At 38.6% G+C, this 26,262-nt stretch overlaps 1 protein-coding gene and 1 pseudogene across 1 annotated transcript in view; both read right to left on the bottom strand.

Annotated features, from left to right (window-relative positions):
• The window catches only part of KIF2A (kinesin family member 2A), an 86,424-nt gene that overhangs the window by 29,859 nt on the left and 30,303 nt on the right, over window positions 1–26,262 (bottom strand). The window contains 11 exon segments of the mRNA XM_017850638.1: window positions 1,860–1,955; window positions 3,710–3,764; window positions 3,766–3,808; window positions 4,373–4,495; window positions 6,957–7,011; window positions 9,251–9,370; window positions 10,175–10,189; window positions 10,192–10,215; window positions 10,218–10,275; window positions 15,753–15,801; window positions 22,111–22,419. Coding sequence (XP_017706127.1) covers window positions 1,860–1,955; window positions 3,710–3,764; window positions 3,766–3,808; window positions 4,373–4,495; window positions 6,957–7,011; window positions 9,251–9,370; window positions 10,175–10,189; window positions 10,192–10,215; window positions 10,218–10,275; window positions 15,753–15,801; window positions 22,111–22,419 — 947 coding nt within the window.
• Window positions 21,814–22,906, bottom strand: LOC108514428 (CREB-regulated transcription coactivator 2 pseudogene; annotated as a pseudogene).

Genomic DNA, 26,262 nt, shown 5'->3' with positions numbered 1-26,262 from the left:
GGGTGACAGTGAGACTCCATCTCAGGACCAAAAAAAAGAGAAGCTGTGATGCCAGGCGCAGTGGGTAATCCCAGCACTTTGGGAGGCCAATGCAGGTGGATCACCTGAGGTCAGGAGTTCAAGACCAGCCTGGCCAACATGGTAAAACTCTGTCTCTACTAAAAATACAAAAATTAGCTGGGCATGGTGGTGCACGCCTGTAATTCCAGCTACTCGGGTGGCTGAGGCATGAGGCATGAGGCATGAGAATTGCCTGAACCCGGGAAGTGGAGGTTGCAGTGAGCCAAGATCCTGCCACTATACTCCAGCCTGGGCAACAGAGAAGACTCTGTCTCCAAAAAAAAAAAAAAAAAAAAAAAAAAAGCTGTATTATCCACTTCAAGATGTGCTATACACAACAAAAGTAAACATTTCTATTCCACTAAGTGACATATAGGTTGATCATAGGGAAAGTTGCTAGCAAAGATAATTACTGGCAAGAAACAGGATTCTCAGATGATTACTGAGCCAAATAATTTGAACTATTTTATAAATATAACAATTCTTATGCCTAAGTATTTTTTTATAAAATTTTTGTTCCCAATACATGCCTCATTTTAATAATAATTAACATAAATCAAGGACTGGCACAGTATGGCCTGTGGGCCTAATTTAGCTACTACCTACTTCTTCTGCAAAGTTTTACTGACACACATTGATTGAAACAAATGTTATACCCATCATTTATGTATTGTGTATGGTTGCTTTTACAATACAATGGCAGAGTTCAGTAGTTGTGACAAAGACCATATAGTTCCAAAGCCAAAGACCCTTGCAGAAAACGTTTTCCAATTCCTGTCCTAAAGGGTGAGCTCCCATGTAGTAAGTGAAATACATGAAGGAATAGCAAGGCCTAAAATATGTGGGATACAAGTACTATCAACAATTCTAAATAATACATCTATCTAACACAAATGTCTTTTTTGTAACTAACACATTCTGTATATGCTACGTCAGATGGATTACTTTTTATAAGTACCAATTAGTTATAAAAGCATTCCTGGATGGGAGCAGTGGCTCACGCCTGTAATCCCAGCACTTTGGGAGGCAAAGGCAGGTGGATCATCTGAGGTCAGGAGTTTGAGACCAGCCTGACCAAAAGGGTGAAACCCCGTTTTTACTAAAAATACAAAAATTAGCCGGGTGTGGTGGCAGGTGCCTGTAGTCCCAGCTACTCGGAAGGGTGAGACAGGAGAATCGCTTGAACCGGGAGGCGGAGATCACACCATTGCACTCCAGCCTGGGCAACAGAGCAAGACTCCGTCTCAAAAAAAAAGCATTCCCTGTCCAATGAATTCTCATTCATCAACAGCAAGGGAGTTGAGTAATAAGAGCAGAGAATTTTTTCCAGTTCTAGATTTCTGGTCCACTGCAGCCCTCAACAACCATCACTTATTGTTAAAAGCCAGAGTAACATTTAAAACTAACAAATTACCAACAGTAAATTAGAAATGATGGTGGGATCTATAGCCCAAGACAAAGATAAGCTTGGAACTGAGATCAAAGTATAATTCATAGTCAGAAAGGAAAGTGAGTCTTCTGCTATCACTCCTTTAAGTGTTGCTCTGCCCTTCCAAAGACAGGGAGGTTTTGCTTTGAGAAGGACATCCCTATAGGCAGCATATCTCATATACTAAATTATGGAAAATGAGCATTAATGTGGATAATTACTTTTCTTAAAAAATGGTGAATGAGCACAGCACCCATAAGGAAAGGAAAAACTACATAGCTGAATACAGTATGAATTTAGCAAGTGTCAAATACATGTTTTTATTTGAAGCACAAAAAGTTCCAGAATAATGGTTTGCAAAGAATCTTACAGGATCTGCTGTTGTTAATGGTCTATAATCCAAACTTCCTCTAAAGTCTCTGATCATACACATAATTTCATAATTTGGGTTCGTAGCATCAACGTCCTATTAGAAGACAGAGAATTCACCATTATAAATATAATAATGTATTTGTTGCATTTATATTTGGTTTGAAAATTAAATTGTGCCATTTGTCATAACCAAGCCTAAACTCAAACTGACAATATGATATAGTTTCAAAGTTGTGGTTTCATAATCAGCTCTGAACCACTTTCATATTACAAACACAATTCTCTTAGTCTGTATGCATTCTGTTAACTCCGAATTAAAGACTCTTCATTGAAGTTACCATTTACCTATTTCAAAAATCCATCTGTTATACATATACCTTAATTATTCTATAAAATGGAGCAACAGAGAAATAATGCTCATGTTAACCACTGGCAAATAACTCTAGAAAAGCTGAAATTCTAGGAAAATTCATTTAAGCAGATTCATCTTCTAATTTAATCCAGTGTTTCAGCAAAGTATAAACACAGATTCATTTGTCTTCATTTTCTATATTTGCTGACCCTCTAAAAAATACTAAGTAATGACAAAACTGTCCCAAATCGACAGAACATAGAACTAAAGGAATCAGAAGCCAAGATCATTTTTTAAAATCTTTAAAATTCAAATTTTTGAATGCCAACTACAATTTATTTGGTTTCAAAACAGAAAATTCAGATTAGGATACAAATAGCAATAGTCAACAGCCTCTCCTAGCCTTGAACAATAAATTATTAACCATTCTAAGAAGTCACATTTTTTTATACATCATATTCAGATTTTTTTTGAATGCAACTAAATTACAAACTGTTACTGAAACTTACTTTCAATTAACCTTCTTCTAGGAAATAATACCACCTATGTCAACTGAGAAGCAGACTGTGAAGTGAGAATTAAGAGATCACAGAGAGATGTGTAAGTATTATGAAGTACCCACAGGAAACACCAGGTGGCATCTATGCGAAGTATTAGTAGATAATCTGTTTTATTATTTATTTCAAAACCCAATTGGTCATTCTCAGGTCACTTTCAGATAAAAGCTGATTCATTCAGGTTGGATATAATACTAGGTCCACAATTCTACAACACAACATCTGAACTGGTAGTTTCACATGATTAAGGGCATTTGAACATACTATTAAATAAATAATCCTGATGTTTTATTAGAGAAGAGTAGTTCTGAGAATGTAATAGATGCCATACAAGCACAATGGTGGAGTTATATGTATAATAACAAAATGTCTAATATGTAAAGACCTGTAGAAGGGTAAAAGACCAGTTCTCTATGCAATTTTCCCACTGCTATTAAGCAGTCTTGCTACCATCTGAAGGGACCCCGAGGGGGACATAATAGAGATCCACTCTTCATATGTGGCATAAATCAAAACACAAGGAATTTCCCGTTTCACTAAGACATGTGAACTTATTAACCATATAAAAACAATAATAAAATTTATAGTTTAATCATGCACTTTAACTAGATATTTTCCCAAAGTATTTTAGGTCTTTCTAAAATAAAATTCTTAAATATTATACTATACACATTAGAATTCTGTAACACAATGGCTTTTTCTTAATGGAACAAATTTTAGCGTTAACACATACCCATAAAACATGAAAAGAACAATACAGTAAAAACGTGTTATGGTAACTTATTTTCACAAGAGTTTATATTATTCCTCAATATCAATTTAAGGAATTCTTAAAATTCTCCAAAAAAAATGCCTTATTTTTGTCACATCAATTACCTTCACTGATACAATCTAATCTCTGGTTAGTATATAAACAAAATATATGCTTATGTTACGAACCTGGGCTCTTTTTTCTCTAAGTTCTTGCTGCTGCAATCTCCTTTTTTCTCGTTTTCTTGCAGTTTTCTACTTCTTTCACACAATTAGATTTTCTACGTGCTGAAAAGACAACATGAGCTGTAGAAGTATAGTTTTCTTTTTTAGAGTACTAATATTATATTTTTTTATGTATAACTTCACCACACGCACGCAAAAGGTACACAGTGACAAAGCATGCCTATAACAACTATGTGAGCTTTACTTAATGAACTGCTTTACCAAAACTAAAATAGGACAATGTACAGATGAGAGTCCAGAAAAATGACTCAAACATATTGATACATGTCATCTCTTGGTTTAGAAACACACATTTTTGAATTCAAAGAATCAAGGAGCACAAGACTTTCTTCTGTAACATCTGACAAATTATCATCTGACCAGAATTTTAAACTCAAACTGAAACATTGCTATAATTTCACAAAAAATTTTTTGCTCCAAAATATACTTTAAAAAACCCAATTAACAGACTAAACTAATAAAAAGAAGTTTTCCACAGTGGTAAAATGAAATCTGCAATCAAGCTTGTATTTAGACTGTTTACTCTTTGAGGATTTAAAAAGGATGACCAAGAGAGAATACATGTATGCCTAAAATGACTAAATCCTTGATACATAATTTACATACAAGGGGGTCCAAATTCCTTTTTTGCAGCTTGAACTGGAGATATATCTGAAACACTACCATTCTGTTGTGCAGAGGAAGACTGTTCAGGAAATTGACTGGGCCGTGCACGTGCTGAACCAACCACTGTAAGAAAAAAAAATTTAATTCAGGATAGAAAATTAGTAAAGATAACCTTAGTAAAAGGAAGAGATACCCCCAAAAACCTGATCCTTAAAAGTTACATTAGTAAGTTGCCAAGTTTTCTATTTATATATGTAAAATATAATATAGTTTATAATAATTCTGTTCAATAAACTGACATAAGCTAAGAGGCTTTCAAAGTAATATGTGCAGACCTAGCTTTCACCAATGTAATTTTAGCTACAAAATTCAATCTAAATAATTTACATAAAAACCAAAACCAAGCTTGATTTTTAATAATCCTTTAAAATATATATGTGGAGAAAACAAAATATACATATATATGTATATACAAACTGCTCCATGTCTTAAAACTTTAAACTACAAAGAAATCCTCCTAAAATGTGTGCAAAATATAAATTTTTTTTTTGAGATGGAGTCTCGCTCTGTCACCCTGGTTGGAGTGCAGTGGTGCAATCTCGGCTCACTGCAACCTCCACCTCCAGGTTCAAGTGATTCTCCTGCCTCAGCCTCCCAAGTAGCTGGAACTACAGGTGCACGCCACTAGGCCCGGCTCATTTTTGTAATTTTAGTAGAGACAGGGTTTCACCATATTCATCAGGCTGGCCTCAAACTCTTGACCTCAGGTGATCTATCCACCTCGGCCTCCCAATGTGATGGGATTAAAGGCATGAACCACCACACCCAGCAAAATATAAATTTTACATGTATTCTCATTTTTTAAAATTTACACTAATCAAATATATACAGAGAGTAAAAACTTAGAATTCTTCAACCCTCCCTCTATTCCAAATCCCACTCTTTGCTCCTCAAATATGCAAATCTTCAGCAGAGAATTTCACAATGTGGATATTATACAAGTAGAAAAAAGAATATAAAAATATAAATATCAAATTTTAAAAGAAATATAAATTTACATAAGACTTAAAAGATAGTGTTTAAATGAAGGACTGTCCCTCTACTTTCAGTCTCTCATTAAATACTTCTGTCCATCCTGGTCTACCATCCACACACACAGAGAAAGAATACTGCCAGAAAAGACAATTCTGAACCACTAAACAGCAGAAAATAAATTCACTATGCTTTTCATGTCCTGGCTGAAAATATATGGGAGACTTCAGTTAACCACACAATTTTTATGTGTGTTCAACTTTTCTTCAGCTAGTGAAATCAGCCAACTAATTGACTCTTTCCCCATTCCTTTCTTTCTCATGCTATTCTCGAATTTGCAAAATTATTTAGTAAATAAGATGAATTAAAAATTGCATTTCATAGTTTCATATTCATCCCATCCATTTTATTATTGATTGATTGATTGATTGATTGAGACAGGGTCTCACTCTACTGCCCAGGCTGGAGTGCAGTGATGCAATCTCCGCTCACTGCAACCTCCACTTCCTGGGTTCAAGTGATCCTCCTGCCTCAGCCTCCTGAGTAGCTGAGATTACAGGTATATGCCACCACACTTGGCTAGTTTTTGTATTTTATTATAGATGGAGTTTCACCATGTTGGCCAGGCTGGTCTTGAGCTCCTAACCTCAGGTTATCCACCTGCCACGGCCTCTCAAAGTGTTGGGATTTCAGGGAGGAGCCACCGTGCCCAGCCATCATCCCATACATTTTAAAAATCATTTTTCTTTTTTTGGAGACGGAATCTCACTCTGTCGCCCAGGCTGGAGTGCAGTTGTGTGATCTCGGCTTACTGCAACCTCTGCCACTCGGGTTCAAGCAATTCTCCTGTCTCAGCCTCACGAGTAGCTGGGATTACAGGCACCGCCACCATGCCTGGCTAATTTTTTGTATTTTCAGTAGAGACGGGGTTTCACCATGTTGGCCCAGGGGGATCTCGAACTACTGACCTCAGGTGATCCACCCGCCTCAGCCTCCCAAAGTGTGGGGATTACAGGCCTGAGCCACCACACCCGGACAAAATCATTTTTTAGTATTATTGGCATATTGTATTAGGAAATCAAGAAGACACCAGGCTGGGCACGGTGGCTCACGCCTGTAATTCCAACACTTTGGGAGGCCAAGGCAGGAGGATCACTTGAGCCCAGGAGTTCAAGACCAGCCTAGGCAACATGGAAAGGCTGTCTCTACAAAAAAATAAAAAAATTAGTTGGGCATGGTGGCACATGCTTGTGGTCCCAGCTACATGTGAGGCTGACGTAAGAGGATCATTTGACCCTAGGAGGTCAAGGCTGTAGTGAGCTGTGTTCATGCCACTGTACTCCAGACTGGGTGAGAGAGCAAGACCCTGCTCAAAAAGCAAAACAAACACACACACACCCCTCCGCCAAAAAAAAAAAAAAACCCTCTTAAAATTAGCCAGGTAAAATTTAAATAAAAAACAACATCAGGGTAATGTTTACTTTTGATTTACCTCGTCAGGAACATACTAAGAAGCCAAAAGCCAAAATTAAGAGATAAATTTTTACTTTACCTCTATTATCTCTTGGAGGAGGGTCATTCTTAATGGAAGCCACAGTCCGTCGATTCTATGAAAGGAAAAAAATGCTCATTATATTTTCTGTCTTTACTCCTCATATGTATCATGACCTGAGTTGCTTTCAATTAAACGAAAGTAGGCAGATATGTAAGAATATAAAACAAAATGAAGAAAAACTATAATCTTAATGAATTACTATGAATGCTATCAATATTCAAGTTCCTTTATATATTTTCCCCTACCCTCCAGAAATATTCAGGAATTAATATGAGCCAGGCACTGATCTAAGGACTTTCTTCACAACAACCTATGAGGTCATTACTACTGCTAGTCCCCTCAATGAGGCAAACTGAAACAAAGAGCAGGTTAAGCTAGCTTTCACAATAAGTAGTGTTTTAATCATCATACTATGCCCTGCTAAAACCCCATGTAATAAATGTCATTTCTGAATATAGAGGGTAATTCATAAAATATTAGTTCTAGACAGCTTATGAACCCCTTGTTAAACTAAAATATCAGAATACTATAAAATGTAGCATTTTTCAGTTATCCTACAAACGGGCTTTCATAGAGTTTCTAAGACTTGGACACTGTACGGATTAAGGCAGCAAACTTTTGCTCCTCTAATTATTCATGAAGGCTTCCTTTTATTCACCTCAAAAAAGAATCAAATAACGCTAGTTGTCTTACCTTGGCTAACACATTTTAAATCAGATGAGCTTACTATTAACCAGGACACTGCCCACGCGTCCTCCCTTTAGGTAAATAAAACTGAATTTCTCTGCGGCATGTGCGGGCCCATAAATCCAGTATATGTTCTAAAAAATTACCTCTGATTTAATACTTTAAAAATAACTTTTTAATACTAAAATACTTGTATTTTCCTCTCTCTATTACCGTCGTCTCTATATCCAGGAAAATGACATTTGCATTACATCGGTTTTAGCCCAGCTCAGCGTAGAGGGTGAAGTTCGATGGTATTCAAAAGCAGCATATTATTGTGAACTATCGTATGTGCCGCCCTCGTGTGTGTTTCGCGTTTCCTCACTCCAATCGCATCAATGAAACGGGAATAGCAGTAGTAATGACCTCATAGGTTGTTGTGAAGAAAGTCCTTAGATCAGTGCCTGGCTCATATTAATTCCTGAATATTTTTGGAGGATAGAGGAAAATATATATAAAATGCTTGAATATTGATAGCATTAATAGTAAATATTTATTTTAAAATACACTGATTTATTCTATTCCAGGTAATTCTAATGTACAGTAAAGGTTGTTAATGATATACCAGGAAGAATAAACTATAAAGATCCTCCAGTGAAGATCCTTTATTTTGAAGATGAATATAAAAAACAACCCATTTGTAAGTGGTAGCTAATAACCTCTAAGTGGTGACTCTCAATATGATTAAACTCATGAGCTGAAAATATGCCTTATGTTCATCTGCATAGTTCACAAAACAAGGTTTTGTTGCTTCTATCATACTATATTTAGATGCTTATCTATGTCCTCCCTGAAAGATATCAAGTTCCTACAGGCTGAAAGCCATGTCATCATTCATCTTTGTATTTTGTCCAGCATAGTATTTGGCACAATGTAAAAAAACAAAAAAAACCACAAATGCTTGTTGAAATGAACACAAAGAACTGCAGATTCAACAACTTTGCAACACTACCTGTTTTAAAAGAGTTGTATTTTGAAACAAAATTTAATACTGAAAGGTCTTGAGAGAAAGGAAGGAGAATTATCTTTAAAAGCCGTAAAACAATGTGCTTTTAATTTTATAAAGATAAAACTGCCAGGGAGGATTTAGCACAGTTTTAAGGTATATCATGACAAACAATATAGAAGTGAACTACAGTATCATTTCCCATCTTTCTCTAAGAAACAAATAGCAGAATTATAATTTCAAAAGACTATCAGAGTTGGTAGTTATTATTCCTAAGAAATAGCTATTATGCCTTTGTCAAAGTCATATGTATCCATTTAACAAACACCAAGCAAATGGTTTTGATGTATATCTCCTGAGAAACTTAGTCTCAGGAAAAATCCTAATTAGGTGAGAAATTTCTAAGACCTTATCCAGTGATTGTCATAATTGTGAATTAGACAACCTTAATCCTTGAAAATATGTATGTATATACATGAATATGGATGGCAGAAAAAGCAAATTAATCAATTCTTAAACTCTTCAAAGCCTACCAATTTCAAACTGGAATACACACACATCTACACCCCCCCACCACCCCCGCTCCCAGTGTCCTGCACTCTGAATTTTTATCACTAACCTTTACAATTTTGTTTACTTTGGTTGAGGATGCTGGAGGTGGAGGTGTTTCTGGACTGGGTTCAATTTCTTCATCAGGAACAAGGTCAGGGTTAAGTGAAAAGATGCTCTCCAGGTCAATCTGTTCACAACACACACACATAGTCTTTTGAGAGTGTATTTTGACAATTAACCTTTTATTTTTCAAATAAATTGACACAGTAAATAACTCTTAAATTACTTTAGCCTAATGAATACAGTACCTCAGCTGCGTGCAGTGGCTCATGCCTGTAATCTTAGCACTTTGGGAGGTCAAGGTGGGCAGATCACTTGAGCCTAGGAGTCTGAGACCAGCCTGGGCAACATGGGTGAAACCCCATCTCTACAAAAAATACAAAAATTAGCCAGGTGTGGTAGTACACACCTGTAGTCCCAGCTACTCTGGAGACAGATGGGAGGGTCACTTGAGCCCAGGAGGTCAAGGCTGCAGTAAGCTGTGATCATGCCACTGCACTCCAGCCTAGGTGACAAAGTGAGACCCTGTCTCAAAACAAAAAAAAAAAAAAAGAATACAATCCCTTAGCCTTACAAATGATTTAGAATTATAATCCTCAAATTTAAAGAATTTTTCTCAAAGTATCATTTTATAGTCTTGACTCTATGAATTGCTAACAACACAGTGACCAATAGAACCACATAATTAAATATTACAGCACATTTTCAAACTGTGCGAGCTAGACTTAAAGAACAGTATATTTTTATCAAATAATTAAGATTGATATGTGCAATCACATAAGAAATATAGGAGGAATCTACCTTTAAGTGAAAATTTTAATCATTTCAAAGTTTTAAAGGAATAATAAAAACATATGCATTATGTACTTTCTGGTTTTACATTCAGTGATTGGCAGGACTAGGAATAAAATTTAACGCCAGTGATCTTTACCTCTTTGCCTTTTGGTATCCTCCATTTTCTATCCATTCAAGCAGTTACACCTTTCATTATCTCATTTTAAAGATGTTACCATTTGGTTGATGTATTCGGCCCTACGTGGAATAAAGTAAATACACCTTTAAAATGCCACAATTATGGATTCCCTAACACTAAGAAATAAATTTTATAACTTGGAAATTAAAAAAAAAAAATGACATTACTTTTCTTTACGAGAGATTTCCACAGACCCTCAGGCAGGGAATGAACTTTGTCCGTGGGGCCATAAATCAATTTGCTACTTGTCAAGTCCAGTAAATCAGTAAATTAGATAAGACCTAAAGTTTATTTTCAGCATATGTGACAAATGGTCACACAGTGACATACAATGCCTGAAATCTTAAACTGTCAAACAGTTCTAAACATTAGAAAGTTTCCTTACTATGAGCCAAAAATGATTCTGTACAACAAAGAACAAAAATTTATAAAGCAAAAAAAAATTTTTTTTCCTGAGACAGTCTCGCTCTGTTACCCAAGCTATAGTGCAGATGCAATCTTGGCTCACTGCAACCTCTGCCTCCTGGGTTCAAGTGATTCTTGTGCCTCAGCCTCCCAAGTAGCTGAGATTACAGCCATGCGCCACCATGCTCAGCTAATTTTTGTATATTTAGTACAGACAGGGTTTCACCATATCGCACAGGCTGGTATCGAAATCCTGGCCTCAAGTGATCCACCCACCTCGGGCTCCAAAGGGATGGGATTACAGGCGTGAGCTACTGCGCCTGGCTCAGAAAGCAGTTTTAAGTATTATACTGACATAAAATACTTTTTACTTAAAAACCATTTTACCATATACAATGCAAATTGATAAAATTTTAAAATTAAGAAATGTGAATCCAAAAAGGTTGGGAAATGCTCATTTAAAATGTCCTCTTCTACATGTTGTCTATCCAAATCTATTCTATTCTTTACTTTCCCTGATTACTCTAGTCTTATAATCTGTAGAGAGAAGATATTATATATAATGTATTAAACTTCTTTTCCCTTTTTAGTAGATTGTAGGTTTTATCTGTTAATAACTATAGATCTAAATAATTATTTTTAATTATTACATAGTATTTCATTATGTTTATCATAAATTAACACCTATCACTTAGGTTATGTGCAATTTATTATTATTATAAACACTGCAATGAATACTATTGTATATTTGTCATTATGTACTTGTCGGATTATTTGCCTAGGACAAATTCCTAGAAGCACACCAACAGAATATATACTTATATAAAACACTTTTTAAAAAATTTATTTCATCTGTTTTCATCTTACCTATCCATTTGGTTATTAGTCAAAGAGAGACAGAAACTATGCAATATATCTGCATCTTCAATATTTCCTAGTAGAAATCCTTGGGGGCATCTATAATTTACCTTAAGATAATTTATAGCTCTTTAAATATCTAAAAACAGATATATAGTACAGAAAACAAACAATGTTATTATAATGAGGCATTCAATACTGTTAAAACATGGGCACTATAATAATTTGATAAGTATTAGTGTTTATGAAATTACCATCACTGCCTTTTATTTTCTTGTATTTTATTTTGTCTTATTTTTAACAGAGACAGGGTCTTGCTATGTTGCCCAGGCTGGTCTCAAACTCCTGGGCTCAGGGAATCCACCTGCCTCGGTCTGCCAAAGTGCTGGGATTACAGGCGTGAGTCACTGTGCACAACCTACCTTTTCTTTTTTCTTTTCTTTTTTTTTGAGACAGAGTCTCAAGCAATTCTCATGCCTCAGCCTCCTAAGTAGCAGCTGGGATTACAGGTGTGCACCATCATGCCTGGCTTTTTTCTTTTTCTTTTTTTTGAGACAGAGTCTTGGTCTGTCACCCATGATGGAATGCAGTAGAGCAATCTCAGCTCACGACAACCTCTGCTTCTGGGGTTCAAGCAATTCTCCTGCCTCAGCCTCCCAAGTAGTTGGGATTACAGGCACGTGCCACCACACCGGGCTAATTTTTGTATTTTTAGTAGAGATGGGGTTTCACCACGTTGGCCAGGCTAGTCTCGAACTTCTGACCTCAAGTAGTCCGCCCTCCTCGGCCTCCCAAAGGGTTGGGATTACAGGCATGAGCCACCACACCTGGCTCTGGCTAAATTTTGTATTTTTAGTAGAGGACAGGGTTTCTCCGTGTTGGCCAGGCTGATCTCAAACTCCTGGTCTCAAGCGATCTGCCCACCTTGGCCTCCACAAGTGCTGGGACTACAGGCGTGAGCCACCATGCCCAGCCTCTGGCCTACCTTTTATATGAGCTCATATAAAAATCCATATAAGTGATAAATGAACATAATCTTACAGATTTCAAATAGTGAGGATGTTAAGTACTCTCAAATGATATACTAGTGTTGCTTTAAAAAAAAAAAAAAAAACTAAAATACATACTAGTAATCTTTCCATGACAGTATGTATAGACCTACCTATTATTTTTCATAACCACAAAGCATTCCATAAATGAATATATCCAATTTATTCCTTTATGAGGAGTATTATTTCTGTTTGCCATTAAAAAATGCTGCACTGAATATCTGAACATAGGTGTGAATGTTTCCACAAATAAAATTTCTAGAAGGAGAATTAGTGGGTTGCGAAAATTGAAATTTTGATAGATATTACTAAACTGCCCTTTGTATACATTCTCACCAACAGTGGGACCTATTCCTCCACATCCTCAACAACACTGAGCATTATCAATCCTAAAATTTTTATCATTTCATGTGTCAGATTTCTTTAAGCTACTACTTTTTAAGCATGAATATGTCAGATACTAGCTCATTTAATTCACGTTGGTTCATTTAATCATAACAAATATACCTACAAAGTAGGTATCTGCATTTAAAGATGAGAAAAATAAAGCTCAAAGTTACAGTGAATAAGTAGCACAGATCTAAACCTGGGTCAGATATAAAAGTACTTGCTATTAATCACTATGCATCTCTACCCACTTGAATTAAGCTGATGAAGATGTCTATATGTCTTAAGTACAGGCATTCCTATAAAAATGTATAAACGGTAGCACAAATTCTCAACCCTCATGTGTACCAGAAACTCCCAGGGAGCTTTTACAAAATAAAATGACATTGCTTGAGTCTTGTCCCCAGATAATGAGCCAATTCTTAACAACTTCACTGTTATCACCTTGGTGCAAGCTACCAATGCCTTGTACTTAGATTACTGTGATACTCTCCCAACTAGTTAGTCTTCCTGCTTCCAACTTATCTGCCCTCTGTCTATTCTCCAGAGCAGCCAAAATGTTCCTGGTAAAAAGTAAGTGAGATACTACTCCTTTGCTCAAAACCTTCCAATGACTCCCCATCCCCCATCTCACACAGAGTAGAAGCTAAAGTCCTTTCAATGGCCGATTAATGACTTATAACAAAGTCTCACATGATCTGACCTGCATTACCTGTGACCTCATTCATGCCTTACTAAAGTCACTCCTTTTAACTGTCTGATTCCCATCTCACACAATACCACTTCCATTCCCCCCGCTTCCCCAAAAGATGGGTCACAAATTTAAATGTGAAAGATGTAAATGCAACTAAGTAAACAGTGGTGCCTTTTACTAATATAGATGGGTATTAGAGGAGATGCAGGTGCTGGGGGTGGGTGAAATTGATGACCTAAAAAAATACTGGGAGGAGTCAAAAGGCAGTTAAAAAAGGGAAATTAGAGTAATCCTTTTTTTTTTTTTTTTTTTTTTTTTTGGAGACGAAGTCATCGGCTCTGGGCCCCAGGCTGAGTGCGTTGCCGGACCTTCAGCTCCATTGCTACTCCGCCTACCGGGTTCATGCTGTTCTCCTGCCTCAGCCTCCCAAAGTAGCTGAGACTACAGGTGGCGGCACTCGCACCGAGCTAGTTTTTGTATTTTTTGTGAGACGGGGTTTCCACCATGTTAGCAGGATGGTCTCGATCTCCTGACCTCATGATCCGCCGTTCTCGCTCCCAATGTGCTGGGATTACAGCATGAGCCACCGCGGCCCGGCCAGATAATCGTTACTTCAGTTTTAGAGCATAAATTAGGTAAATAACCAGTAGAAGTGATATGTGTTCATTAGAGTCTCTGAGAGCAGGATGAGAGAGTTGGAAGTACAGGAGGTTTATTGCTCAGATAAAAGATGGGGAGGAAAGAGGACTGGGCACCGAAAACTTTTCAGACCGGGGCCAGGGTCCAGGTGGCTTCACACCTGTAATCCACACTTTGGGAGGTTGAGGTGGGCAGATCTTGAGGTTCAGGGGTTTGACACCAGCCTGGCCAACATGGTGAATCCATGTCTCTACTTAAAAAATACAAAAATTATCTGGTGTGAGTGGTGGTCACCTGTAATCCCAGTCTACTCAGGAGGCTGAGCAGGGAACAGCCTTAAACCCAGGAGGTAGAGGTTCGCAGTAACCAAGATCACTCACACTGCTCTCAGCCTGGGTGACAGAGCAAGACTCTGCTTCAAAAAAAAACAAAAAAAAAAAAAGATTAAAATTAAAAAAAAAAAATTGAAAACTTTCAGACCATGACACAGATTTGAAACCTAGGAAGGAAGTGGCTATGAAGCAGGACTGAGCAGAGAAAGTCTCAGACCTTGATGTAGATCTAACAAAGTCTTGGTCAACCCAGTAGGGTGCTTCAGAGCAAGACTGCCCACTAGAGGTGTCCTGCACTGAGCCAAAATGGATATGTCCTATTATCCATGCCATGCTCTATCACTGGCTGTGGATTTCCCAGGAAATTCAAGTTCTCAACCCCAAACCTAAAGGCCCTGAAGGTACTAACAACTGCAGGTTGTCAGCTAACTGCATTCCCTGAAACTGGAATTCTTTCTTAGAGAGGCATTTAAGCAGTGCACCTGCATGGTTGCCACAGCATATAAAAAAGAGGATGAGTTTAATTGGTGTTGGAAATGAAGAGTGAACCCCAGAGAGCCATAAGCACCCCATTCACCATCACAATCTGGGAGGAGCCTACCACTGCTGCATCAAGCCCTGCATCAATCACCATCTCTACAACATGAATAGTGAGGCTGAGACCTGGCAGCCATCCTTTCCCCAACCGCCCGTGGCAACCCCACAACATACTAATACCCACTAGTGGGGACAACATGATTATAGCAACAAAGGTTTTGGAGAAAGTAAAAGAGTTTAATAAACCATTGATATGGTTTTATCAACAGAAAGGAAGGAAGTATTTCAGCCTAAGGAAGATGTATTTGAATATCAGACTACTGTGAAGAATATGAAGAGGAAATGAAGGAATTGAAGAGGCTGTGGTTGAGGTTAAAGAAATGACACACCTAGCTATCAAATCTAGTTGGAAAAAAAAGAAAAAAGAAATGAGCTACCAGGGTGGAGCTCCATGCAATTACCAGTAGAATTACCACAATAACGAGAATGTGCATATTCCAAAAGGCAAGACCAACACAACCATTCTTATTGTTGGGCATCTACCAAGATACTCCCACCCTTCTGGGCAAGGAGTGACTTAATGTACCATAACTAGGTGTACAAAAAACAGGTGGGCCAGTGGAGAAAACACGTACCAGGAATACAGGTCACAAATCCACATGGACCTCAATTTCCAAAGACAGCCTAGAGATATTGGCAATGAGAGCATAAAGAAAATCAAGGAGGCCAGGCACAGTGGCTCACACCTGTAATCCCAGCACTTTGGGAGGCAGAAGTAGGAGGATGGCTTGAGCCCAGGAGTTTGAGACCAGGTTGGCAACATAGCGAGACTTCAACTCTATGAAAAAAATGTAAAAATCAACATGGTGTGGTGGTGTCCACCTATAGCCACAGCTACCTGGGAGGCTGAGGTAGGAGGATTGCTTCAGCCCAGGAGATCAAGGCTGCAGTGAGCCATGATTGTGCCACTGCACTCCAGCTTGGGCAAGAGTGAGATCCTGTCTCCAAAAAAAAAAGGAAAAAAAAAAAAAAATCAAGGAGACAACATCCAGTATCAGCAGTCTTCTCAGTATTGGAAACTCTATGACCTCAACCAGCAGTGTATAGATCCAGAAAGCCTTAAATCACAAGTTTGCAGAGTCAAAAGCATCTGATCTAAGACTAAACTCTAGAAGTTGAGCAGGGCAGAACTGAGAATTATGTTGCCTTATCTCTACCATAATCCAGTTTACTCATCCAACCAGAAGTGAGTATTAAATCCCAGCAATAAGAAATGAATAAACAAAGTCTTAAGCATTTGCTTTTTGCCAATTAATCAGATAACTAGAACCATCTACACTACCTACAATACCAATGTAGCATGGGGCTTTATTTGCACCAAAAGACGTCTCTAAAAAATGTTATTTTCCTTTTAAAACCAACTTTGCCCAATATGCCTTTAAATATTTTAAATTGTCTTATATATGGCTTTTCATTGAACTACTCAAGTACCTCTTTTTAAATTGTAATACAAATTTATAATTTGTTTTCTTTTAAAATTTTTGTTTTTTTCTTTAACAAAGGCATCCAATGATTTATTTCAAAAGTCAAATAGTAAACACCTGTTAACAAAGGTGTTAAGTAATAAGAGAAACAATAATAAGATACATGAAAAATTTTTCAAAGGAAAAAAATCATGATATGGTGACAACATATAGGCATAACAAGGTTTCAAGTCTGGATGACTGGGAGAATGATGGCACTAGGGGGAGAACAATGAGATGCTCAAGTCTCAGTTGTTAATAGGGATCATGCATAGATGTTAATAAGACTAATCAGGACTGGAAATATCTTTCCCTAGAAAATGCAACAATCTTTCCATGTGGCCTTCCAAATACCATCCCATTTCTCTGATCCACCTGAGAAAACTCCTGTACTCCATCTTCACTAACTCATTGCCCTTTGACTCTCTTTGATTCACCATTTACTTTACTGTGAATTATATCACATACACTTCTACATTAACAAAAAATAATAGAGCAAACACCCGTGTAACTACCACCAGCTAGGTTAAAAAACACTTTTGAAACCCCATACATTCCCCTCTGAAAGATAAGAACTGCTAGGTACAGTGGCTCACGCCTGCAATCCCAGCACTTTGGAAGGCTGAGGCAGGTGGGTCACCAGAGATCAGGAGTTTGAGACTAGCCTGGCCAACATGGTGAAACCTCGTCTCTACTAAAAGTACAAAATTTTAGCTGGGCATGGTGGTGCGTGCCTGTAATCCCAGCTACTCAGTAGGCTGATGCGGAACTGCTTGAACCCGGGACGCAGAAGTTGCAGTGAGCCAAGATCGCACCATTGCACTCCAGCCCGGACAATAAGAGCAAAACTCCGACTCAAAAAAAAAAAAAAAGTACTAAAAGTAACTACCCTGACATTTGAGATAATCATACTTTAGCGTTTCTTTATAGTTTTATCACCTTTAAATGTAACGCACTCACATTTGAGATAATCATACTTTGGCTTTTCTTTATAATTTTATTACCTTTCAATGTAACATACACTCACAAATCTAAACAGTTTACTTCTCTTTAAATTGCATATGCTTGGATTAACACTACTTTAAGACTTGTGGTTTTTTTTTTTTTTTTTTCTCAAGACTTTTTTGTGATTCATTTATGTCATATATATAAAATGTATATAACTTATTTTCACTACAATATAGTATTTAATTGCATGAATATACATTTTATCTATTCTACTATCGGACATTTGAATTGTTTTTATGCTTCTGCATTTAGCAACAATGATGCTATGGACATTCTTACATATGTGTACTGGTACAAATGTGCAATAATTTCTCTAGAATACATAAGAGAATAAATACAGAGTAATTGAGTCCACATATATAAAACTTTTCTCTTCAGTGCCATGATGTTTCCTATCTATAGTAGCTGTGTGATAGTTTGTATATTAATCCATGCCTAAATCTCATGTAGAACTGTAATCCCTATATTGGAGGTGGGGCCCAGTGGAGATGATTGGATGGTGGAGGTGACAAGATCACTGGGGTGGATTTCTCATGAAGGTTTAGCACCATCCCCTTGGTGATGAGTGCTGTTCTCACGACAGTGAGTTCTGTTCTCTGGCTGTTTAAAAGTGTGTGGCATCTCCCTCTCTTGCTCCTGCTCCCCCTTAGCCTTCATGAGGCCTTCCCAGAGGCTGAGCAGATGCCAGCATCATGCTTCCTGCAAAGCCTGCAGACCCACAAGCCAATTAAACCTCTTTTCTTTATAAATTACCTACTCTCAAGTATTTCTTTATAGCAATGAAATATGGACCTAACACACAGTATCTATAATGATTTGTAATCCCCCTAGCAATTACTCGACATTCATGAAAACACTTAATATTAGTCAGATTTAATGTATCAAATATGGTTCTAATGTCTCTGATTTAATGAGGTTTTGCCTATTTTTGTGCTTGTTGGCCATTCAGGCCTTTTGAGTACTGACCTGAGTGTTGGGGCCTTTTTCTTTTGCCTGCTTCTCTACAGGAATTCTATATATATTCTTGGTATTAATCTTTTGTTGTATGTGTAACAAATATTTTCTATAAAGTTGTGGCTTATCTTTTCATGTTCTTTATGGTGCCTTTTGATGCATTTAAGTTCCTGATTCTAATGTAGTCAAATATATGTTTTTCCATTATGGGGTTTTTTTTGTTTTTTGGTACATTATGAAATTTTTCCTAAGATTGAGATCCGTAAAACAGTCTCTTACCTTTTAAAGTTTTACAAGCCGGGTGTGGTGGCTCAGGCCTGTAATCCTAGCACTTTAGGCGGCTGAGATGGGCAGATCACTTGAGATCAGGAGTTTGAGACCAGCCTGGCCAACATGGTGAAACCCTAACTCTACTAAAAATACAAAAAATTAGCCAGGTGTGGTGGTGGGTGTCTGTAATTCCAGATACTTGGGAGGCTGAAACAGGAGAACTGCTTGAGCCCAGGAGGCAGAAGTTGAAGTGAGCCAAGATCATGCCTCTACACTCGAGTCTGGGTGATAGAGCGAGACTGACTCAAATAAATAAATAAAATTTTACAAAACCTTTCATATTTGGGACCTTAATCCATTGGCATTTTGATATTTTTTCTATAACACAATTTCCTTTCCAGGACCGTTTTCTGAAAATCCCCTTTCCCCTCTACTTATCGGCAATACTACCTGTGTCATAGTTCAAGCATACGTGCATGAGTTTATTTCTTTATCCCTGAGCTAAAATTATACTTAGTATTATAGCTTTGCTTATTATTAAGTCTTGCCATATAGAATAAGCCCTCCTGCCTTATTGTTCTTTAAGAGTCTCTCTGATCTTCTTGGCCTTTTGCATGTCTATATAAACTTTAGAATCAGCTTGTGAAGTTCCAAAAATCATATAAACCAATAATCACGAAACACTACCTGTTGGTATTCTGATTGGAATTGCATTGTCTGTTTTGTTCTGGATTTTTATATCATTAATTAAGAATGACACTGGCCAGCAATTTTCCTTTCTCAAAGCTACTTTTTTTTTTTTTTTTTTTTTTTAGGAGTTCAGGGGTCTCACTCTGTGCCCAGACTGAAGTATGGTGGTGTGATCATGGCTCACTACAGCCTGTGATCCTCCTGCTTCAGCCTGCCAAATAGCAAGGATTACAGGCATGCACTACCATGCCTGGCTAATTTTTTTGTAGAGACAGGGTCTCGCTATGTTGACCAGGCTGGTCTTGAACTTCTGGTCTCAAGCAATCCCTCTGCATCAGCCTCCCAAAGTGCTGGGATTACAGGTGTGAGCCACTGCTGCCAGCCTCTCATAACAATCTTATTCGATTTTGGTATCATAGTTATACCTTTTTTTTTTTTTTTGAGACAGTCTTGTTCTGTTGCCCAGGCTGGAGCGCGATGGTGTGATCTCGGCTCACTGCAACCTCTGCCTCCCGGGTTCAAGTGATTCTCCTGCCTCAGCCTCTTGAATAGCTGGGAGTACAGGCACGTGCCACCACACCTTGCTAATTTTTGTATTTTTAGTACAGACGGGGTTTCACCACATTGGCCAGACTGGTCTGGAACTCCCGACCTCAGGTGATCCACCCACCCCAGCCTCCCAATGTGCTGGGATTGCAGGCATGAGCCATCGTGCCCGGCTGGTTAAGCTAATCTTATAAAATGATTTTCTATGACAGAGTTTTCCCTTTCCATACTCTAGAATAGTTGTATTTGGTAGGCACTTGTTAAACCATCTTGCTTTGCGTTATTATAAGATCCAATTTCCTTAATTACAGAATTATTAGTTTTTTATTGTTTTCATAATTATATTTTTCTAGGAGTTTTAGATAAAGTTTCTGTATTTTTGGCATCAAGCTCATAGTATCTGTTTAATGCCTTTGGCATCTGATATGATGTCAACATTTTCATTCCTAATATTTTGGTAAACTTTTTTCTCTTAATCTCACCTGGGATTTGTTCATTTGTCTTTTCCAAGAATAATCCTGGCTTTGTTGAGCCTTTTTTATTAGGTTATTATGTACTTAATTTCTGCTATTATTACTTCTTTCTTTCAACTTACTTTGGGCATATTTTACTGTTTCTTCCCCTTAAATTCTTAAGATGAATGCTTAAGTCATTCACCATCCTTATTCTTTCTTTTTTCTTTATAAGCAGCTAAAGCTACACATTTCTTTCCCAGAACTGCTTTAGCAGCATCTTACAAGTTTTTACATGTAGTATTTTGTTATTGTTCAGTTCCACCTATTTTCTAATTTTCATGACTTTTGTCTCATGAGTTATTTAGAAATGTTCTCAAATTCCACACATGGGAGTTTTCTAGGTATCCTGTTAATGATTTTTAAAGGTGAGATAACTGACCAATCAGGACAGACAGAGCCACAATAATTGGTATGACTTTCCCAGTGCACAGTGGCTGAATACCCCTGTATTTCTACCATAACTGTACTGGGCTGCCTTGATGGAAAATTTCTTACAAATCTAGCTCTAGGAGCAAATCAGCCCCATTTAAAAACCAGCATTTTTAAGAGGAGCCACACAAGTCCTTGTCTTCAAACAGTGGAACTGACTCTGACTCTCCTTTTTTAAAGTCACTTTCTCCCGCATCATCCTACAGGAATCACTTTTGACATCCATGCCTGCTTCAGCCTCACCCATCTCTTAGAATTCCTTTTCCATTACTAATCCATGATCTTGTTTTTGAGCTCAGCTATGCCTTTTTGGTTTCCTCTTATGTGTTTGGGACAGAAGAACGCCAATACATGAACTTTAGTGTACTATTTTGACCAGAAGTCTCAATCCATCTTTAAGTCATAAGTCATATTCACAGAAAATGAAGTCAGATTTGAAAATTCTAAGTTTACACTGTTACATAAAATCAGTACTACCATATAAAAGATAACTTATAGTTTCAAAAACTCTATGGCTTTTTAAAACTTAAAATCCAGAGACATATTTAAAAGTTTTCCATTTTAATTCAATCTAGTTGTAAAGATAAATTAGTATAGAAAATGTCATGTTAGAAGTAAAACAAAACACTTGCAAAGAATTTTTTTGATTTTTTATTAAAATATATTTAATTAAAAATAATACCCACTGTGGCACTCTCCTCCATTGAGAGGGAAAGGGTGATGAGGAGGGGCTGGCAATGCCTACCCCTAGGAATCCGGACAAGCCCTGCCTCCCAGGTTCCCCTCTATATCCCCAGCTTTCCAACAGGCTTTGACCTCCAGGCAATTGGTTCAAAGTTGCAAGTGCTTGTGGCCCTCCTTTGAGCTTCCCCAGGCCCACCTGTGTACAGAATTCAAGGGCCACCTGGACAAACTCCGTGCTTTTTCTCATTCTTGGGATCCTTCGTTCATGCTACAGAGAGGATCTGGGGGCAGAGTGGAGTCTCCACTAGCCGGGATAAGGGAGGAAAAGGACAGTAATGGGGAACAGGGCCAAGAAGAGGGATGGTGATGAATACTCCAGAACAGGATCGGGGAGCAGGGCACTGGGTCACTCAGCATGTATAGCCCTTCCAGGCCCAGTAGCTCCATGCACAGCTCATCTTCCAGCCCTAGCCCCAACTCCAACCCTACTACTGACACCTCAAAGCCAGACACAGCAGCCAGGGTTGCTGCAATCTCCTTAGAGAAACCTGGGGAGGAGTCTCCTATGAGGATGATGTTAAGACTTGAGCCACAGCAGGAGCAGTGGGGGGTCAAGTTCTGGTAGTTGGTGTGGGGATCCTGAGGGCTGGCCACGGGCCCCTCACCTTCTAAAAATCCAGGCCCTTTGGAAAAGCCAGGGGGATCCATCACCAGGCTGGTTTATGGGCTCTCCATGCTGAACTGCTCCAGTTCCCCAGGCTGAAGTCACTCATTGGCCAGTGAAGACTTGCCCAACGCCAGGGGGCCAAGGTGGGTAGTATTCCATAATCCAATTGCCTGCCCACCTGCACTGAGCAGGCCTGAGAGGGCAAGTCTGGCTGCTGCAGAGACTTTGGGGTATGTGGCTGGATGTGCAGATTACTGGTCTCCAAGGGGATACCCTGAGTGATGGAAGATAGGATGGGTGACATTGGCAAAAACTGTTTAGGCTGCTGCTGTTGGGACCTTCTGGCATCAGCTGGACCCGCAGGCAAACTTAGAGGGCTGAGGGGTACAAGGCAGTGGTGGGGGGGAGGCCCAGGAGTACAGGTTGAGTAAGTTAGGGGCAGATGAAGAGTAAAGTGGAGAACGAGAGGAGGAGGAGGAAGAGGAAGAGGGGGAGGAGGAGGAAGAGGGGGAGGAGGAAGAAGATGAAGGGGGGGAGGAGGAGGGGGAGGGCCAGGGTACTTAATGAGGGGTGGCCCAGGAAGGTAGTAGGCAGGGCATAGTGGGCCAAGGAGAAGGGAGGTAGTGAGGGGTGGCTGTGGGAGCCCTGAAGATGGATCTGAAGACTGCTCAGGGAAGCCTGGAGATCAGGATTGCTTAGGGAGGACCACAGGGATGGGTGGCTAAGAGGTGAACAAAGTCCTGGTGCATCATGACCTGGGCCCAAGACCAGGCCCAGGCCCTCACTAATGCCCAGGTGAGTCATGATATGAGTCAAATTGGAAGTACTGTTGCCCCTATTCAGACTAAGGTAGGCTGTCTCCTCAGGGTCCAGGCAGGTGGGCAGTGCTGGCGGAAAGTGCAAATTGGTGAGGTCAGGTAGCGACCTCCTCCCATATCCATTACTCGTGGCAGGTGGGAGGACAGGCACATTGACAAGCTGGCCAGGAGATGGAAAGATATTAATTCCAGGGACTTCATTAAGACCAGGGTCAGGATGAAGGTGATGACAGCTTCTAAGTATCCCATGGCTTCAGCAAATGCTTGTCACCTAGGAGAACTTCTCAATAGCAGGTACTTTGGAGTCCATTTTACCACCCAGAAATGTTGGGTGGGCGAGATGCTGGGAGATGTGGGGCCTGAATAAGTATCCTGGGAACTGGGGTTCATCACACTCGTGTGAAGGGCAGAGTCAGAGCTTGTCCTGTTAAATGCAGATGCTGGGCAAAACAGGTACCCCTTCTCTGCAGGGAAATTGTCCCAGGGGATAGTCCTTAACCAGCTGGACACTTGGGGAGGAGATAAGTAGGCAGGACTATAGGAGAGCTGTCAGTGTGGTAGGGTATTGGCAGAGAACCACCATACCGGGAGCTCCTTGTTTACAGCAGTTGCAGTTTTTGAGTGTGTAACTGGGTGGAGCCGATGTCCATTATCATCTCCTCGAGGTCCGCTGCGTCCTCAGCCTGACACTGCTTCTTGCAGCGTGATCTCACTAAACTTGCACAGATTGAAAGCCAAGGCTGTGGCTGAACAAGGTTCATTTGCCCCTGCCCCCGATGTCACCATCTTCCTCCCCTGTTCCTTCCTGACATCCTCACAGTACAAGTCACTGTTCCTTCCTCAACACCTCCCAGCATCCTACTCCAGCCGTAGCCACTGCCGCCTCAGCCTCACGAAGAGTTTTGGAAAGTACAGGCAAACCCTGCAGAATAGCTCCCCAATCATTATTTTCCCAATAGAACACCTCTTGGTTTCTAATACCAAAACCTCCTAAAATGTACTTTTCTCACAATGCAAGATTTTTCTGGCCAATATTTATGTAAGGAAACATTTATATTTGTATGTGACAAAACTCAATTGGCATTTTAAATAAAAGACTGTGCAAGAAAAGTTTGGAGCTACATTCCAAATATAATCGATAGACTGTTAGTATCACAGTAGACACAAAAAATCATGCCAAGTTATCAAAGTGATACAAAATGTAGGTACAGGATGATGCTTTTATCATATTCAGTATGAGCCATTTACTAACACAGTTTGCTTGTCCTCAAAATGTATTTCTATAGCCTCTCATATATTTGTTTAGCCTTTGTTTTGTTTATTGCTGAGTATCTAAATATTTAAGAAAATGGAAGAAAACAGTGGGAACAGGCAAAAAGCAATTATAATGGAAGAAAAGATTTTACTATATATAAACCTGATCTGTTAATCTCATTGTTTATTGATCACACATGATGATATTTTACTTATACAAAGGTAATTAATAGTGGTTAGTTACATTTCTGAATGTGGTTAGGGAGTTCATGTTGATAGACTGCCATTTTTTCCCATTTAGTCTACATTCAACCATTTGACCTAAAAAAATGACAATTTCATATGGTTCAACTTAATATAAAAGTAATGTTCACCCCAAACTTAGATGTCAAAATTTATAAAATAAATGCTAAATGAAACATAATATTTTGAAATATAATCTTTAATCAAAGCCATTTTATGTTTAGCTCATTTTAAGAAATATTTTTTACCTCATTTAAGGTTCAACTTTTATTAGGGTGAAATTAAAGAAAACAGTTCAGATCTCAACTTTTAATATCTGTTGGTAAATATCAAGACACATGATTTTAAAAGAAAAAAGCCACAAATGACTTAACAGAACACACATGCAAATTTAAGCCATCTTTGCTTCAGTGAATAAAAATAAACACATGAATTCATATTTCAAGACTTTCTAATCTTTCAGATAGTTACTTAAGATCTGCTATTAGTGCTATTTGTCATAAAAGCTCATATATTCATTGAGCTGTCAAAAACAAGTTTTACATGTTGACAATTGCCTTTTGGTCTCTGAATACAGGATCCTATTATATGTTTTCTAGTTCACAGCTGAGTTCACAGCAGCTGTGAGGCTAAGAAATGCCAGCAACCAATTAGGCTGGCATAAACCTTGTCTAGCATATAAAGTATAATTTGGTTGCAAATGGAGGAGACAAGAGCCAAAATAAGTCAGCCAAGAATACTAATAAAATTTCATTACAAGTATTTAAAAGTCAGAATATTAAAAATCTAACAAAAATATGTATTTTATTAAGAGGATATAGTAGTAGAACGTTAGGAAAATACAAAAAAGCAACAATCAATTATTTTCAGATCCAAGCAGTTTTTTAAAAGGTTGCAGTTGTTTCTGACATACCTAGGATTACAAACTCTATTTTTTTTTTTCTATTTCTAACTACCCTAATCAAAGGATTGTGGTATATGACCATACATATGCCAAGTCTTCCCCCAAAGTGAACATTATTTTTATCAGTTCCCCTTTAGATGTTTCTATGAAAATGTCTCTTCATACTTTTAAAATATTAAGACCTTTATAATTTTGTTTTTTTTTTTGAGACGGAGTCTCACTCTGTCATCTAGGCTGGAGTACAGTGGATGATCTCAACTCACCAGAACCTCTGCCTCCCAAGTTCAACAAGCAATTATCCTGCCTCAGCCTCCCAAGTAGCTGGGATTACAGGCATATGCCACCATGCCTGCAATCCCATAAAAACAATTTTTTTTTTTTTAGACAGAGTCTTGCTCTTGCTGCCCAGGCTGGAGTACAATGGCGCGATCTCGGCTCACCGCAGCCTCTGCCTCCCCAGTTCAAGCGATTCTCCTGCTTCAGTCTCCCGAGGAGCTGGGATCACAGGCATGCACCACCACACATAGCTACTTTTGTAATTTTAGTAGAGATGTGGTTTCTCCATGTTGGTCAGGCTGGTCTCGAACTCCCGACCTCAGGTGATCCGCCTGCCTTGGCCTCCCAAAGTGCTGGGATTACA

Source organism: Rhinopithecus bieti, unplaced genomic scaffold (genome assembly GCF_001698545.2).
Source record: "Rhinopithecus bieti isolate Rb0 unplaced genomic scaffold, ASM169854v2 scaffold_2409, whole genome shotgun sequence".
Taxonomy (NCBI): domain Eukaryota; kingdom Metazoa; phylum Chordata; class Mammalia; order Primates; family Cercopithecidae; genus Rhinopithecus; species Rhinopithecus bieti.
The sequence above is the reverse complement of the archived record's forward strand: the minus strand, read 5'-3'. Positions and strand labels throughout refer to the sequence as shown.